Source organism: Crotalus tigris, unplaced genomic scaffold (genome assembly GCF_016545835.1).
Source record: "Crotalus tigris isolate CLP2741 ecotype Arizona unplaced genomic scaffold, ASM1654583v1 scf7180000017633.3093840, whole genome shotgun sequence".
Classification (NCBI taxonomy): Eukaryota; Metazoa; Chordata; class Lepidosauria; order Squamata; family Viperidae; genus Crotalus; species Crotalus tigris.
In genome coordinates this window covers 1,204,862-1,217,678 of record NW_024096527.1, presented here as the reverse complement: position 1 = coordinate 1,217,678, position 12,817 = coordinate 1,204,862, and the positions used below count along the sequence as shown (strand labels likewise).

At 44.7% G+C, this 12,817-nt stretch overlaps 1 protein-coding gene across 2 annotated transcripts in view; it reads right to left on the bottom strand.

Annotated features, from left to right (window-relative positions):
• Nucleotides 1-12,409, bottom strand: part of SSBP4 (single stranded DNA binding protein 4) — a 56,424-nt gene extending 44,015 nt beyond the window's left edge. The window contains exon 1 of one of the 2 annotated variants that reach the window (XM_039334696.1): nucleotides 11,460-12,409. In XM_039334696.1, the coding sequence (XP_039190630.1) occupies nucleotides 11,460-11,515 (56 nt within the window). In that variant the 5' untranslated portion in view covers nucleotides 11,516-12,409. The remainder of the gene's footprint in view (nucleotides 1-11,459) is intronic. The other variant, XM_039334695.1, reaches the window with a different exon arrangement.
• Between the last annotated feature and the right edge of the window lie 408 nt (nucleotides 12,410-12,817).

Sequence of the window (12,817 nt, the reverse complement as noted above, 5' to 3'; positions counted from 1 at the left end):
TTCAGTATAAGAAACAGATTCAGTTCCTGTGTTGTCTGCCAAGTTTGATAGTGTAAAACCTCAGAAAAAGTAGCATTTCCTTAAGATGAGTATTATATAAAAGTATGGAAAATTGTTTTAGGTGAAAAATAAAGATCTTTGAAATATTCTAAGAACAAATTCATCCAAATCTGGTAAACATTTATTGTCCATAGTAGATTACCTTCGTTTGAATAACAATCATTTTGGTCAGGGAAACTACATATATTTAAAGTGGTTGTATTTCTCCATATGATTACATATGTACTTCTTCTATGGTGAGCTGTCTCAAGGAAAGCGATCGCATGGGGGACAAAAGAAGCGATACAAAGACACGTTGAAAGCTTCTCTTAAGTCCCTGGATATTAACACCATCTCTTGGGAACTTCTGACGCATGATCGACCGACATGGCGCACCTTGGTGTACCAGGGTTGCCAGACATATGAACACAGAAGGACAATCTTAGCACAAGAAAAGCGAGCACTCCGCAAAGCCAGAGCTGCAAATGCTAAAGTAACAGTGTCTACATTTCTTTGTTCAGTATGTGGCAGAACATTCCGTGCTAACATCGGTCTTATTAGCCACCTACGGACACATCGTTGATGGCCCATAACCCACAAGATGTCAAGGTCTTCATCGAAAAATCTTCATCGAAAATCGATGGACGAACAACATATGTACTTATATGTGCTATGACTTCTTCTGTTTTTGTACTGGTTTAATGTTCATTAATGATCCTTTTTAACTCAAATTATTTTTCCTTTCTAGCCTCATCCTGACATCAAGATGATCTAGGACAGGGGTGTCAAACTGCCAGCCCGAGGGCCAGATGCATCATAGCAAAACCGCGCCCACCCCATTACTGGCAATGGCAAAAAAGTCACAATACATTGCGACAAGTCATGTGATGTTGCAATTTTGACACCCCTGATCTAGGACACGGTTTCCCAGCCCTGACAACTTTAAGACCCATAATGGGAATTCTGGGAGTTGAAGTCCAGACGTCTTAAAATTGCCTAGGTTGAGAAACCCTTATCTAGGAGAAATTACACAGTTAGAGAAACCTGTGATACAAAAGCTTCAGGAAGCCGAGAAATTACAGAGAAAATCAAATCTGTGTCAGACTGGAGAAGGAAAGAGCAGACATTTTTCTTCCACACTCTTATTACACAATACATAGCTAAAGGATGAAATTGGCCATTGGAATCTGGTGCTACAGGTGTCCCAGTGAAGTCAAAATAGTGGCTGCGACTGTGTGGTCAAAAGCCCCAAGGAGAAAACTCCTGTCTTAGCCTCTCTATTTCCTTTACTGTCTGTTGTGATTGTAGGAAGCCCGTGCCACTAAACTTCCTCCCTCTACCTCCCTCCATAGCTCTAGCTTCAAATGAGCTACCCCCACTTATTTTTACACTTTACCCAAAAGGAAACCCAACTAAGAACCTGCTGCTAAACAGACTGAGATGCTGTTCAAGATGGCCACTCCCAATAACGCTGGGACAGCCCTTGGATACTTCAGTCATCTCACAAAGGGTCAGCAGGTGACTTCCCAGGAGTGTCTCTGGGGATGGGGACAAAAATATGATGGCTGCAGCTGTATAGTCGAAGTTCTGCCCCTTTTATTGAGATATATAAAAGGGATATGAGTCATGGTGGCACAGTGGTTAGAATGCAGTACTGCAGGCCAACTCTGCCACACACCAGGGATTCGATCCTGACCAGCTCAAGGTTGACTCAGCTTTCCATCCTTCCGAAGTCAATGAAATGAGGACCCAGATTGTTGGGGGCAAGATGCCCAGTGTCTATCAAAGAATTCAGAGAGTGCTGTAAAGCACTATGGAGAGGTATATAAATCTAAGTGCTATTGCTCTGGCTTCAATGATGCAGTCGTCATCAAAGTTATCCCTGTGAGCTAACCTAAGGTCAGCCTAAGGTCCTGAACCCTGTGTACAGGCACTATAATGATAACTATTTTTTCTATGGCCCTCTGAGTCAGTCATTACTGGCAACTACCTGGATGAATCCATGCAGTTATCTTGCCAAGATTTCAGCGTTGCTGCCTTGTTGCTAGGATTGAGAGAGGATGATTGACCTCAAGTCACTTTGTGCCTAAAGCAGAACTAGAATTCAAGTCTCCTGACTTCTGGGCTGGCACTTTCAAATACAATGCTATACTAAAGTGGCTTCCAAGCAACAAAGTAGTTGGTGTTCTGAAAAAGTGAACTGGCTAAAAGGTATGTGGGATAAGGCCATTAAGGACCACAGGTAGTCTTCAATTTACAAGCATTTGTTTAGGAACTGTTCAAAGCACTGAAAAAACTGACTTACAACCAGTTCTCACACTTACAATGGTTAGAGCATCCCTATGGTCACATGATCAAAATTCAGGTGTTTGGCAGCCAGCATTTTTTACAATGGTTGCAGCATCCCAGAATCATGTGATCACCATTTGTGACCTTCCCAGCTGGCTTCTGACAAGCAAAGTCAATAAGGCAGGGGTGTCAAACTCGTAACGTCACGTGACATGTCATGACGTATCTCAGCTTTTTTTCCATTGCCGGCAATGGCGTGGGCGCAGTATGATGCATCCGGCCCGTGGGCTGGTAGTTTGACAACCCTGCAACAGGGGAAACTGGATTCACTTAATGATCGCACAATTCACTAAACAACTACAGTGTTTCGCTTAATTATGGCAACAAAGGCCATAAAAGCAGGAGTCACCTAACAACCACTTTGTTAGCAACAGAAATTCTGGTCCCAATTGTGATCAATGACTACCTGTACTAGTCAAGACTTTCAGAGACAGGTTTGTAGTATTCAAACAACACACTACCCTTAGCATGTTGTTTGGCTACAACTGCTGTGTCACTAACCAGATCAGTTAGAGACACAGCAGTTGTAGCCAAACAACATGCTAAGGGTAGTTGGTTCACCTAAATTTACCTATTTTAGAGGCACAGCGGGTTGCCCGACCAAGCCAATTGCCTCTATCAGTCCGTCTGGACTGGCGGGGGAGGCAGGCTGAGAATCCCCTTGATCAAGGAGGCCATCTCTCTAGGCCCAAGGTGCATGCCTTTCCTGCCCTTTGGAACACCCCCCCCCCCCAAGATTGGAGGTGGTTCAACCCAGCTAGCTTTTTGCAAAGCCTTGAAGGCCAGAAAGTGTGGTTAGGCATGAGTACAGATTGTTTCTTGCAGCCCATGAAGTTCTTGAGTTGTATGGATGCATGGAGTTGTTTGTATTCTGATTTTAAATGCTGCTAGAATCGCTAGGGTGAAATGGGTGGCCACATAAATCAAATCAGATTTCAGAGTAATAAACAGTCAGAACAAAGCCGATGAGTTTTCATTGCAGCTGCTAAAGCTCCAAGAAAAAAAAAGTGTTCTGGCCCTTTTCATGTGTGTTGATTTGGAACAGTGTTTTTCAAACCTGGCAACTCTGAACTTCAATTCCCAGAATACCCCAGTAAGCCATGCTGGCTGGGGACTTCTGGGAGTTGAAGACCACACATCTTACAAGTTGCCGAGTTTGATAAATACAGATATAGAAAGTATTCTTTTGGGAGTAATTTGTCAGGGGAGGGTGGTTCTTCCACAAAGAAGGTGGAGCCAGAGGTAGCAGTGGGAGGAGACTACATTTTTGACATTTCTCTTTGCTCCCCTTTTTTTTCTGACATCACTTTCTCTTTCCTGGTGATACACAATAAAGCAAACCATTTTGAAATGATTGATTGCTAAAAGTTTTAAATATTACAGCAGGGGTCATAATAATATATGCGTGTGTTGCAAAATATATACACATACCTATCGTAAATACCTACTGCAAAATGACTGACAACCCAGCTTAATTGTGCTTTGTAGGAATTCTAGTCAATACCTGCCTTGTCCATCATATCAAATGTACATACTGCATCATGCAGTCGATATTTTGCTTCTCACACTGAGCCACCAGATCAGATAATTTCATGAAGCCCAAGTATGTGGCACAATGGGAGCAGCCCATCACTTACATTCAGAGATAGAATGCTTCTGAACAGGGAGGATCCATGCATCAATCCTAGCCAAAAGCTTCTAAAAATTTTTCTTCTTCCTCCATAAATGTATCTAAATCTCACATTAAATCCCCTCCAAGTCAGAGGCCCCCAATCTTTTGGGGCCAATGGATACATTTGGAATTCTGGGCACTTGCACAAAATAGCTGACAGGATGCACATAGCAAAGCATGAAATATTCATTTACCTGAAGACAAACTGCCTCACTCTGTCCTTTTTCTGAGCAAGTAGACATATTTGGGGGGGGGGTGTAAATCCACCTGGCTACAGCCACTCACCAATTTTATTTTCTGTCTTGAGGATCTATTTGGGCCTAAAAACATTGATGCAATTATTGGTTAAGTACTAGGCTAGCTTCCTATTTAAAAAAGTAATAATGAAGGTATTTATCAAGTATTTATCAAGAAATCTTGATAGGGGAACATCTGGCCTGTAAAATCTATACTGCAGACTAGGATTAGGATAGCGGCTATTAATACCTGTTGAAACTAATGAATTCTGTACATTAATTTTCCCTTGCATTGCACTGCATTGCATTCCTCGAAACTGCCTTGAAATGTCTGGCAGTTGCATATGAAAAACAGTGGAGTCCTTTGGATTCAACCACAAACAAAGCTCTGGAGCATGCAGGAGCAGGGACAGGTACCTGCCTGCAATTCCTTAAAAAATAGCCACACCTATCCTAGGATTGCACAGCAGCTGCAGAGCCAAAGATGCATCTGTTTCAAAGAGCAACAGACAGGCTCTGTGTTTGACGCTCCTGTGCTGCAGAGTGCTACTTGCATCTCTCCACCACTGTCCAAATTCTACTGCTGTGGGAAAAACAGGCACTGTTTCCCCTGTCCCCCAAACTGTTTAGCTTTGTCCTCAAGGCCCATCTCAAACAGGTGATTCCCCCACCTTCTTTTAAGTCAGTAGCCCCTCCAGAGCAGCCTTGGCCCTGTGCCATAAAAGGAAAGCACAACCTCCTTTTTCCCCCAATAGCATCATTTCTACTTGGAATGGGCTTCTTTCCAGAAATCTATAGCTGCAAATCTAAACCTATGACTTGTTAGATTTATACCCCAGCTTTCCTTCCAGAGCAAAAAGTAATTCGATAGCAGCCTTTTCTCTAATGTTTTCCCCCCAGCAATTCTGTGAAAGGCACCAAAGTCCTTCTTCTTCTTCTGAATCAATGATATTTAAACATGTGTGAAGGAAGGAACACGGGCTGAAGAATTAACGCTGCAGTCAAGAGCCTTGGAGACTCATTCTGTTAAGAACTGTTTGACTCATATTTGGTTGCCATGTTTTTAGTTCCTAATAGATCACCTCCATTTATAAAAATGTCTTTTTAAACAGGAGAAATGGGGTCTGAAAACAGGAGGGGTACGTGTGTCAAAAAATCAAGATGGTAGTTGTGACAATACAATCACAGCCCTACCCTGTTTTAATGTGCAACCATCTTGTCTTTTTTTGATTCTCATATAGGCATTCTCAAAAGCATTTAATATAGTTGTTTAAAATTGTATGCAGGTAACCCTCAACCACAACTGAGGCCAAAATTTAGGTTGCTAAGTGAAATATTTGTTAAGTGAGTTTTGCCCCCATTTTATGGCTTTTCTTGCCACAGTTGCTAAATGAACCATTGCATTTGTTAAATTAGTAACATGATGTTGTTAACGGTTGTTAAGTGAATCTGGATTTCCCCACTGACTTTGCTTGTCAGGTCGCAAAAGATGATCATATGACCCCAAGCACCGCAACTGTCATGAATCAGTTGCCAAGCATCTGAATTTTGATCATGTGACCATGTGGATGCTGCCAACAGTCCTAAGTGTGAAAAATGGTCATAAGTCACTTTTTCAGTGCATTGTAACTTTGAATGGTCATTTAATGAAGTAAGTCGAGGACTATATGTATCTGTAGGAGATGACCAGGCTGAGCTCAAGGGTGGGGTCAAATGTGTCATCAACTTGGAGTTGCTACACTCCGGCAAGAGACCTAAATCCATCCGACCCCTCGTGAATCCTGATGACTCGTCTAGTATTGATTTGCCTTGACCAGATTCTTGCACATAGGTAGCATGAAATAAACCCATAATATTTTTGAATTCTGTCCCAGTTCCTGGGGACAAAATTAAAAAATACTAGCTATTTTATTTTTTTGTTTAAATAGCTAGTCCAATATAGGTATTACAAAATGCGGCAGTGATTTAAAAAAAAATGTTTATACTCAAACTAGAGATTTCTTTCTTCCTTTTGATTATGGCATTTTGTACTTTCAGTGTTTTCTTGATACTTTTTAAAATTCAGGTAGTCCTCAACTTATGACCATTCATTTAATGACTGTCTGAAAAAAGTAACTTATGACTCTTTCTCGCACTTAAAACCATTACTATACCTGCAGTCACATGATCAAAATCCAGGCACTTGATAACTTCCATGTATTTATGACATTTGCTGCTTCTCTGGGTGATGTGATTACCATTTATAACCTTCCCAGGAGGCTTCTATCAAGCAAGTCAGTGGGAAAACCAAATTCACTTAATGAGCATGGCAAAAATGTCATAAAATTAGGCACAACACAATTAACAACTGCATCAGTTAGTAGCGACTGAAGTTCTTGTTCCAGTTGTGGTCATAAATTAAGAACTACCTTTAAAAGTTTTCAAATTTCTCATCTCTTATCCAGTGCAGCTCTTTGGTAGACACTGGGCATGAATTGATTCCTTTAGTCTAGAGGTCTTCAAACCTGGTCCTTTTATGACTTGTGGGCTTCAACACGCTGACTGAGAAATTCTGGGAGTTGAAGTCCACAAGTCATAAAAGGGCCAAGTTTGAAGACCCCTGCTCTTGTCCTATCTGAACAACATGACCACTATACTGTTCTGACTATCTGTACATAGAAAGGGTGTGTAGGACGTGACCAGGCTGAGCCCAAGGGAGGAGTCAAACACGTCCTCAGTCTTGAATCCCTTCATGCCCACAAAAGATCTAAGTCCAACCCATCTTGAATCCCATTAGCTCTTATGTACCACCAATTTGCTTTGATTGTCAGATTCTTTTAGAGGGCTTTAGCATACAATAAATCTATATATTCATTTGAATTGTCTGGACTCCTGACTTTCTGCATTTGACAGGGTTTTTGTGTATCTCCTTCTTTCCTTGGAATCCTCCATACAAGAGGATCTGTAGTGCAGATGTTGAAGTGATTGACAAGAACAATGTTTATCAATCTTGGCAGCTGTGTGGACTTCAACTTCCAGAACTTCCTAGCCAGCATGATGACTGATAAATTCCGGGAGCTGAAGTCCATAGATCTTCAAGCTGACAACGTTGAGAAATACAATGTTCTAATCCACTTTCACCTATGGAAGCTCACAGTGGAACATTAGGCCAATCGCTCTCTCTCAGCCCAACCTACCCCACAGGTTTATGGTTCTAGGGAAAACCCCACATGCACTGCCTTGAGCACCTAGCAAAAAGGCAGCACATAAATCCAAAGAATAATTCTATTATAATAAGTCGGTGTTATCTGATATTTTTTAAATACAGTATTCACCATAAATGACGCTGAAGTATCACATAGTAGTCAACCCACTGCTCCATCTTGCCTGCACTTTATCTAAATAATCAGGGACTCTCCTTGAGCTCAGGGTTTTTTCCCAACCATTGAACTCAAGAACCATTTAAATGGAACTGATGGTTCTGAAGTTGGGGCTTTCTGTGCTCAAACCACAAAACCTGGAAACTTACTAGGCGCCTGAAACAGTTGGAGGGCACAGCATTTCAAAGCCGTGTTTTGCCAGTAGCAGCTATCTAAGATATTAATTCCTGGAGATATCACAGACTGGACCTGGAATTCCTGCAGATAAAAAAAAAATGTGCTCTTCCAACTGAGCAAAATTCCTCTCTTTGCCAAGAAAATGATTTTAGCCAGGCAAAAAAAAAAAAAGCCATAAAATCTAGATACAGGCAGATGATCTAGCAATCATTAAACACTGTGGTATTAACCCCTCCTGGGACACTTGCGTTAATTTATTTATTTAAAAGATTTATATGGCCATCCATCTTGTAAAACACAATTCTGGGCTGCTGGCAATAATAAAAAAAAACCTAAAATAAGAAAACCAGGCCCCTGGCCCACCCTCTCCAATCCATGCAATCCTCAGGTTTCAACTCTGCCTAGGGGAAATCTTGGCCCTTTATGGCTTTCAGGAAGCTAAAAATGTGCGGGTCTACCGGATTCCAGGGGGAAGGGTATTATCCAGTTGGTCTATGCAAAACTGGCCACTGAATTCCCCAACTTGATGCTTGCCAGAAATGCTGGACTTCTAGTACCCATAACCTTGGTCAGAATGGGAATCCAAATTCAACATAACTTAAAAGGCATGAGGTCAGGAAAATGGGGTCTACCATCTGGAATTCTCGGACAACAATTTTGCACAAGCTTAAGGCATAGTTCAGATGTTACCAGTTGCCTCACATTCTCTTCAAAGCAAACTCCTAAATGCACCCAAATATCTGGAGATTCACTTCCAAAACAGAATGCAGGTAGTCCTCAACTTACTAAACTATTTGTTTAGCAACTGTTTGAAGAAAGACAACGGCACTGGAAAAAAGTGACTTACCATCTGTACTCACACTTACAACCACCGCAGCATCCCCAGGGTCATGTGATCAATTTTCAGGTGCTTGTCAATTGACATATATTTACAGGGTTGCAGCAAATAGCAATGGTAGCTGCTATTTGCAATCTTCCCAGCCAGCCTCTGACAAGTAACAACGAGGGAAGCAGATTTGCTTAATGATTGTGTGATTCACTTATCTGCAGTGATTCATTTAACAAACATAGCAAAACAAGTCGTAAAACTGGGCACAGCTCACTAACAAAAGCCTTGCTCGACAACGGAAATTCTAGTCCTAGATGTGGTTGTAAGTTAAGAATATACCGTAGTATCTTGGAATTCACTAAAGCAGCTCTCGGAATCACATTATATGAACTAAGTTGAATGGACTACCTTATAGGAATTTTCTAGAGGGAAATATTTTTTAAAACCTTCTGAAAATAGTGTATTTTCCTTTCACACATACCCTTATAGATTAGCGTAGCTACTAGAACTGTGCAGTGGAAATAATTCAGGAAAGATGCCTGATCAGAGCATGCAGAAATACAACCACAGCACCTATGTGTAGCTATTTAAAGCAATCTGATTTTTTTCCCCCTAGGATTGCACCCTCTGCAGCTATTCCACAGTTTGGGAAAAAGACATGGCTGCTTTAAAGAGCAGCAGAGAGAGGTTACATTTCTGACTCTGTGTGCTCCATTGCACCTTTGTACAACTGAATATGATGTATTGCACAGTCTTACTAGCTGCTATGCTCTCTCTAGTCTCATTTTTTTTTCCTGGCTACAGAGCAACAGCCCTTTTGCTTTCCTTAAAAGCTCCTGTTCTACCATTATGTGGGATGCAAAAATCCAGATGTCCACCGGACATAAGAAATGAGAAACAGAAAATTCTTTATATTTTGCTGCTATCGAGTGGTCATCCAGCTTTCTGCAGCCTAGATATGATGAGTTTACCTTATTAGACCCCACATTTGCGATATGTTTCCACAGCCCCTGCCCAGCTGCCGCCATCACAATTGCCAACTTTCTCTCTTGCTGCTGTTCTTGTAGTTTTAAACTGCACCTCAACAAGAAGGAACTAATTAGCTGAAGCTTGTTCAGGGCATGGAGAGGAAACAGTGGGGAAAAAAGCATTCCCTGACCAAATGTTTTTTGGCCAAACAGCTGTTAAACCAAAGAAGAATGGCCAGGAAAGAGGCAAAAAGAGATTTGCAGGCCTTCCAGCAAATTATCCAAGGACTTTATTGTTAATATTTATGTAGTATTATATACTACTATGGCATCTGTCTACCATAAACAGATATCATAAAAAGAGAATCTTCTGTTCCATAGATCTTAGAATTTGTGAATGGTCACTGAAGAAAATAAATATGTAATCCAAAATGGATAGCTCTCTGATATCCTGAGCCAGCTTGTTCCCAACAGGTATCTCCAGATGTTTTAACGTCAATGTTCCTAATTCACAGGTAGCGTAGACCAGAACTTTGAGCCATACTGTATGTGGCCATAACAATAGAAGTCTGTGCTTGAAAAACCCTTAACATGTCCAGTGGCTAGGAGCAGCTTGCTGTGTCTCTCGTGGCCTTGAGTTCCACACCTCATCTTAACCAGAAGAGAGGATTGCAGAAACCTCATCTATGCATGCCTGCGTAATCCAAAATCAGGGAATGGAAAGCCCTCTGCGGAAGCGTGTGTGTGGGGGTGAAGCAGTTCTGCAAGGCCAGCTTCTGGATTGTAGGGACCCCTCCTCTGTAAATTACTTTGGTATGCATGTTTTAATCCTACCCATTGAGGTCTGATTTCCCCCCTCCCGTATATTCCCCTCTCCCCCCTTGAGTAGCCCCCCCCCAACACGTATTTCATAACCTCCGCGGCTCCAGCAAGCAAACATCAGCGCTGAGGAATACTGAGGTCAACCCCCCCCCCCAAGGTATTCAGCGTCCTCATTCCAGCGCATACAAGCAGAGACACGGCGGTTCCATTTCGGGGGGGGGTAAACTCCACTTGTCACGCTCGTCCTCCCCCGATCGCAGGAAGATTTGGAGGGAGGGGGGAAGAAAGGGTCTGCCGAAGACAGGAAGAGACACCAGCCGCCCACGTGTGCCTGGAGCAAACAACTGAACGATGCAGGGAGGAAGCTAGCGGGGGAGGGGGGGACGATGGAGGGGAAGCTGCACTCAGATGCACCCCACTTCGCACTCGCGAGTCCCCCCACCTAGCCACCCCGGGTGGGCTGCGCTTGGTCTCCAGGCAAATGCCGCCGGCCGGGTGCCTTCAATCCCGCGTCCTCTTGCCGCACGTCGGGCGAAAGCGCAATGTGCCCGGGGCTGTCCCCGCATCTCCAACCTCTCTCCCAGGATGACGGCTGCGTGTGCGGGGGAAGGAGGACGCCTCCGATCTCCCCCTTCTCCGCCTCTACCCGGAGCAACTCTTCCGTTTTCGGCGACCCCCTCCCCAAATTCCGAAAGACCCTCCCGTAACTTTTCCCCCGACGGGGCTCACCGGGAGCGCCGAGCCCCCCCTCCTCCCGCAGGCTCCCTAGCGCCAAGGGGAGCCCCCGGCACCCAATCCGAGGGAGGGAGGGAGGGAGGGCGCGCTTTTCAGGGGAGGGGTCGCGGCTGGAGCGGCGCGCGCGCGCCCGCCCAACTCCGGCTTCAAAGTTTAAGCAGGGAAAAGCGGAGTTGCCTGGAAGCGGGGGAGGTCGGAAGGGTGGGGTCCCGAGGCGTCCCCGTCCCCGGGGAGAAGGAGGCGACGGGGGCGGCCGGGAAGCGGAGCACTTACTTCTCGCGCGCTTGTCCGTCGGAGGGCACGCTGGAGCCCTTGCCCTTGGCGTACATGGCTCGGGGGGAGGCCCCCGCCGCGGCACCTGCCGTTAGAGGAGCTGGAGGAGGAAGTGGTCTGGGGATCGGGGTCGCCGCCCGCAGCAGCGCTGGAGCCCCATTGCGCCGCCGTCGAGCGCCCCCCGAGCTAGACTGAGCGAGGAGCCTGCGGACGCCACCCCGACTGAGGACGCTGGGCGCCGCGCCGATGGCTCCGGGCTGCCTCCAAAGAACGAAGACGGCTCAGGCAGACCCTCCCCTCCCCGCGCTCTCCCCCCACCTCCTCGGCTTTCCGTGGCTGTTCCAAGAAAGGGGCCTCCTCCCCCTCCCTGTCTCCGTCGCCTGGGCTCTTAAAAGGGCAATGCCATTTCCAGCTGGAGGAAGGCGAGGAGAAGGGGGCCGTGCAGCCTCGGCTCGAGTCTTAACCGCTGGTTCGCGCTTGTGCTGGGTGTCCCGGGTGAGCCGGGTGATTTATGCGAGCAGGCTGGGTTCCCGCTCCACGATTAGCCAAGTCAGATGGAGACCTTGCGGCTGCGTTTGTGAAACCGACCAGGCTTGGATAGTGCTAACTTCGGGGCTTAGGGGGAGGTGAGGTTTGGAGAGTTATGTGAACCCCGTCCCGTTGGTTAATTTATGGCTTAGTATATTGTTAATTCAGTATTCGTGTTAGCTGTGTGAACAGTGGCAAAAGTAGGGGGACCACTTTTGGCCTTGACACTAACATATGGTTTGGGGCTGCCTTGTCCTGCCTTGCAAGAGTGTTGTTGTAAAATAGAAACAAAAATGTTATTGGGAAAAGAATAAATGTAACCACAATAAATGATAATGTAATCTGCTACAATATTGCACAGAGAGAAGCCATCTAATAGCTTCAATAAATAAATGTAATTATTTTAAAAGGGATCAGAAGCCAAGTTACAAATTTTATTGTTTCCAGCTCCACAGGGTGTTGAAAAAAATGACGTGAAGGGGCTCAGGTCTTTTGCCTGTTCATTTGTCAGCAGATAACTCTGAAAACAGCAGAAGGAGCCCAAGGATGGCCTCACATCAGAGCTTCCAACTGAGAGGCTGCTGAGGCAGAGTGAAGTCAGGCTAAGGTGCTTACCCGAAACTAGAGTTTTCCATCCTGTGCTGGCAGAAGTCCTCCTGTGCGCACATTAGTTGTCTTCAGAGCTGGAGACCAGCTGTGTGAAATCAACACTCCCATTGCATCATTTAATTCATCCGTGGGGTACCACACCTCCCTGGCCAGTTATCAGAGAGGAGACTGGACATCTCAGTCCTCCTTTCCTTCTCTTCTTCCTCTTCCTCTTCTTCTTC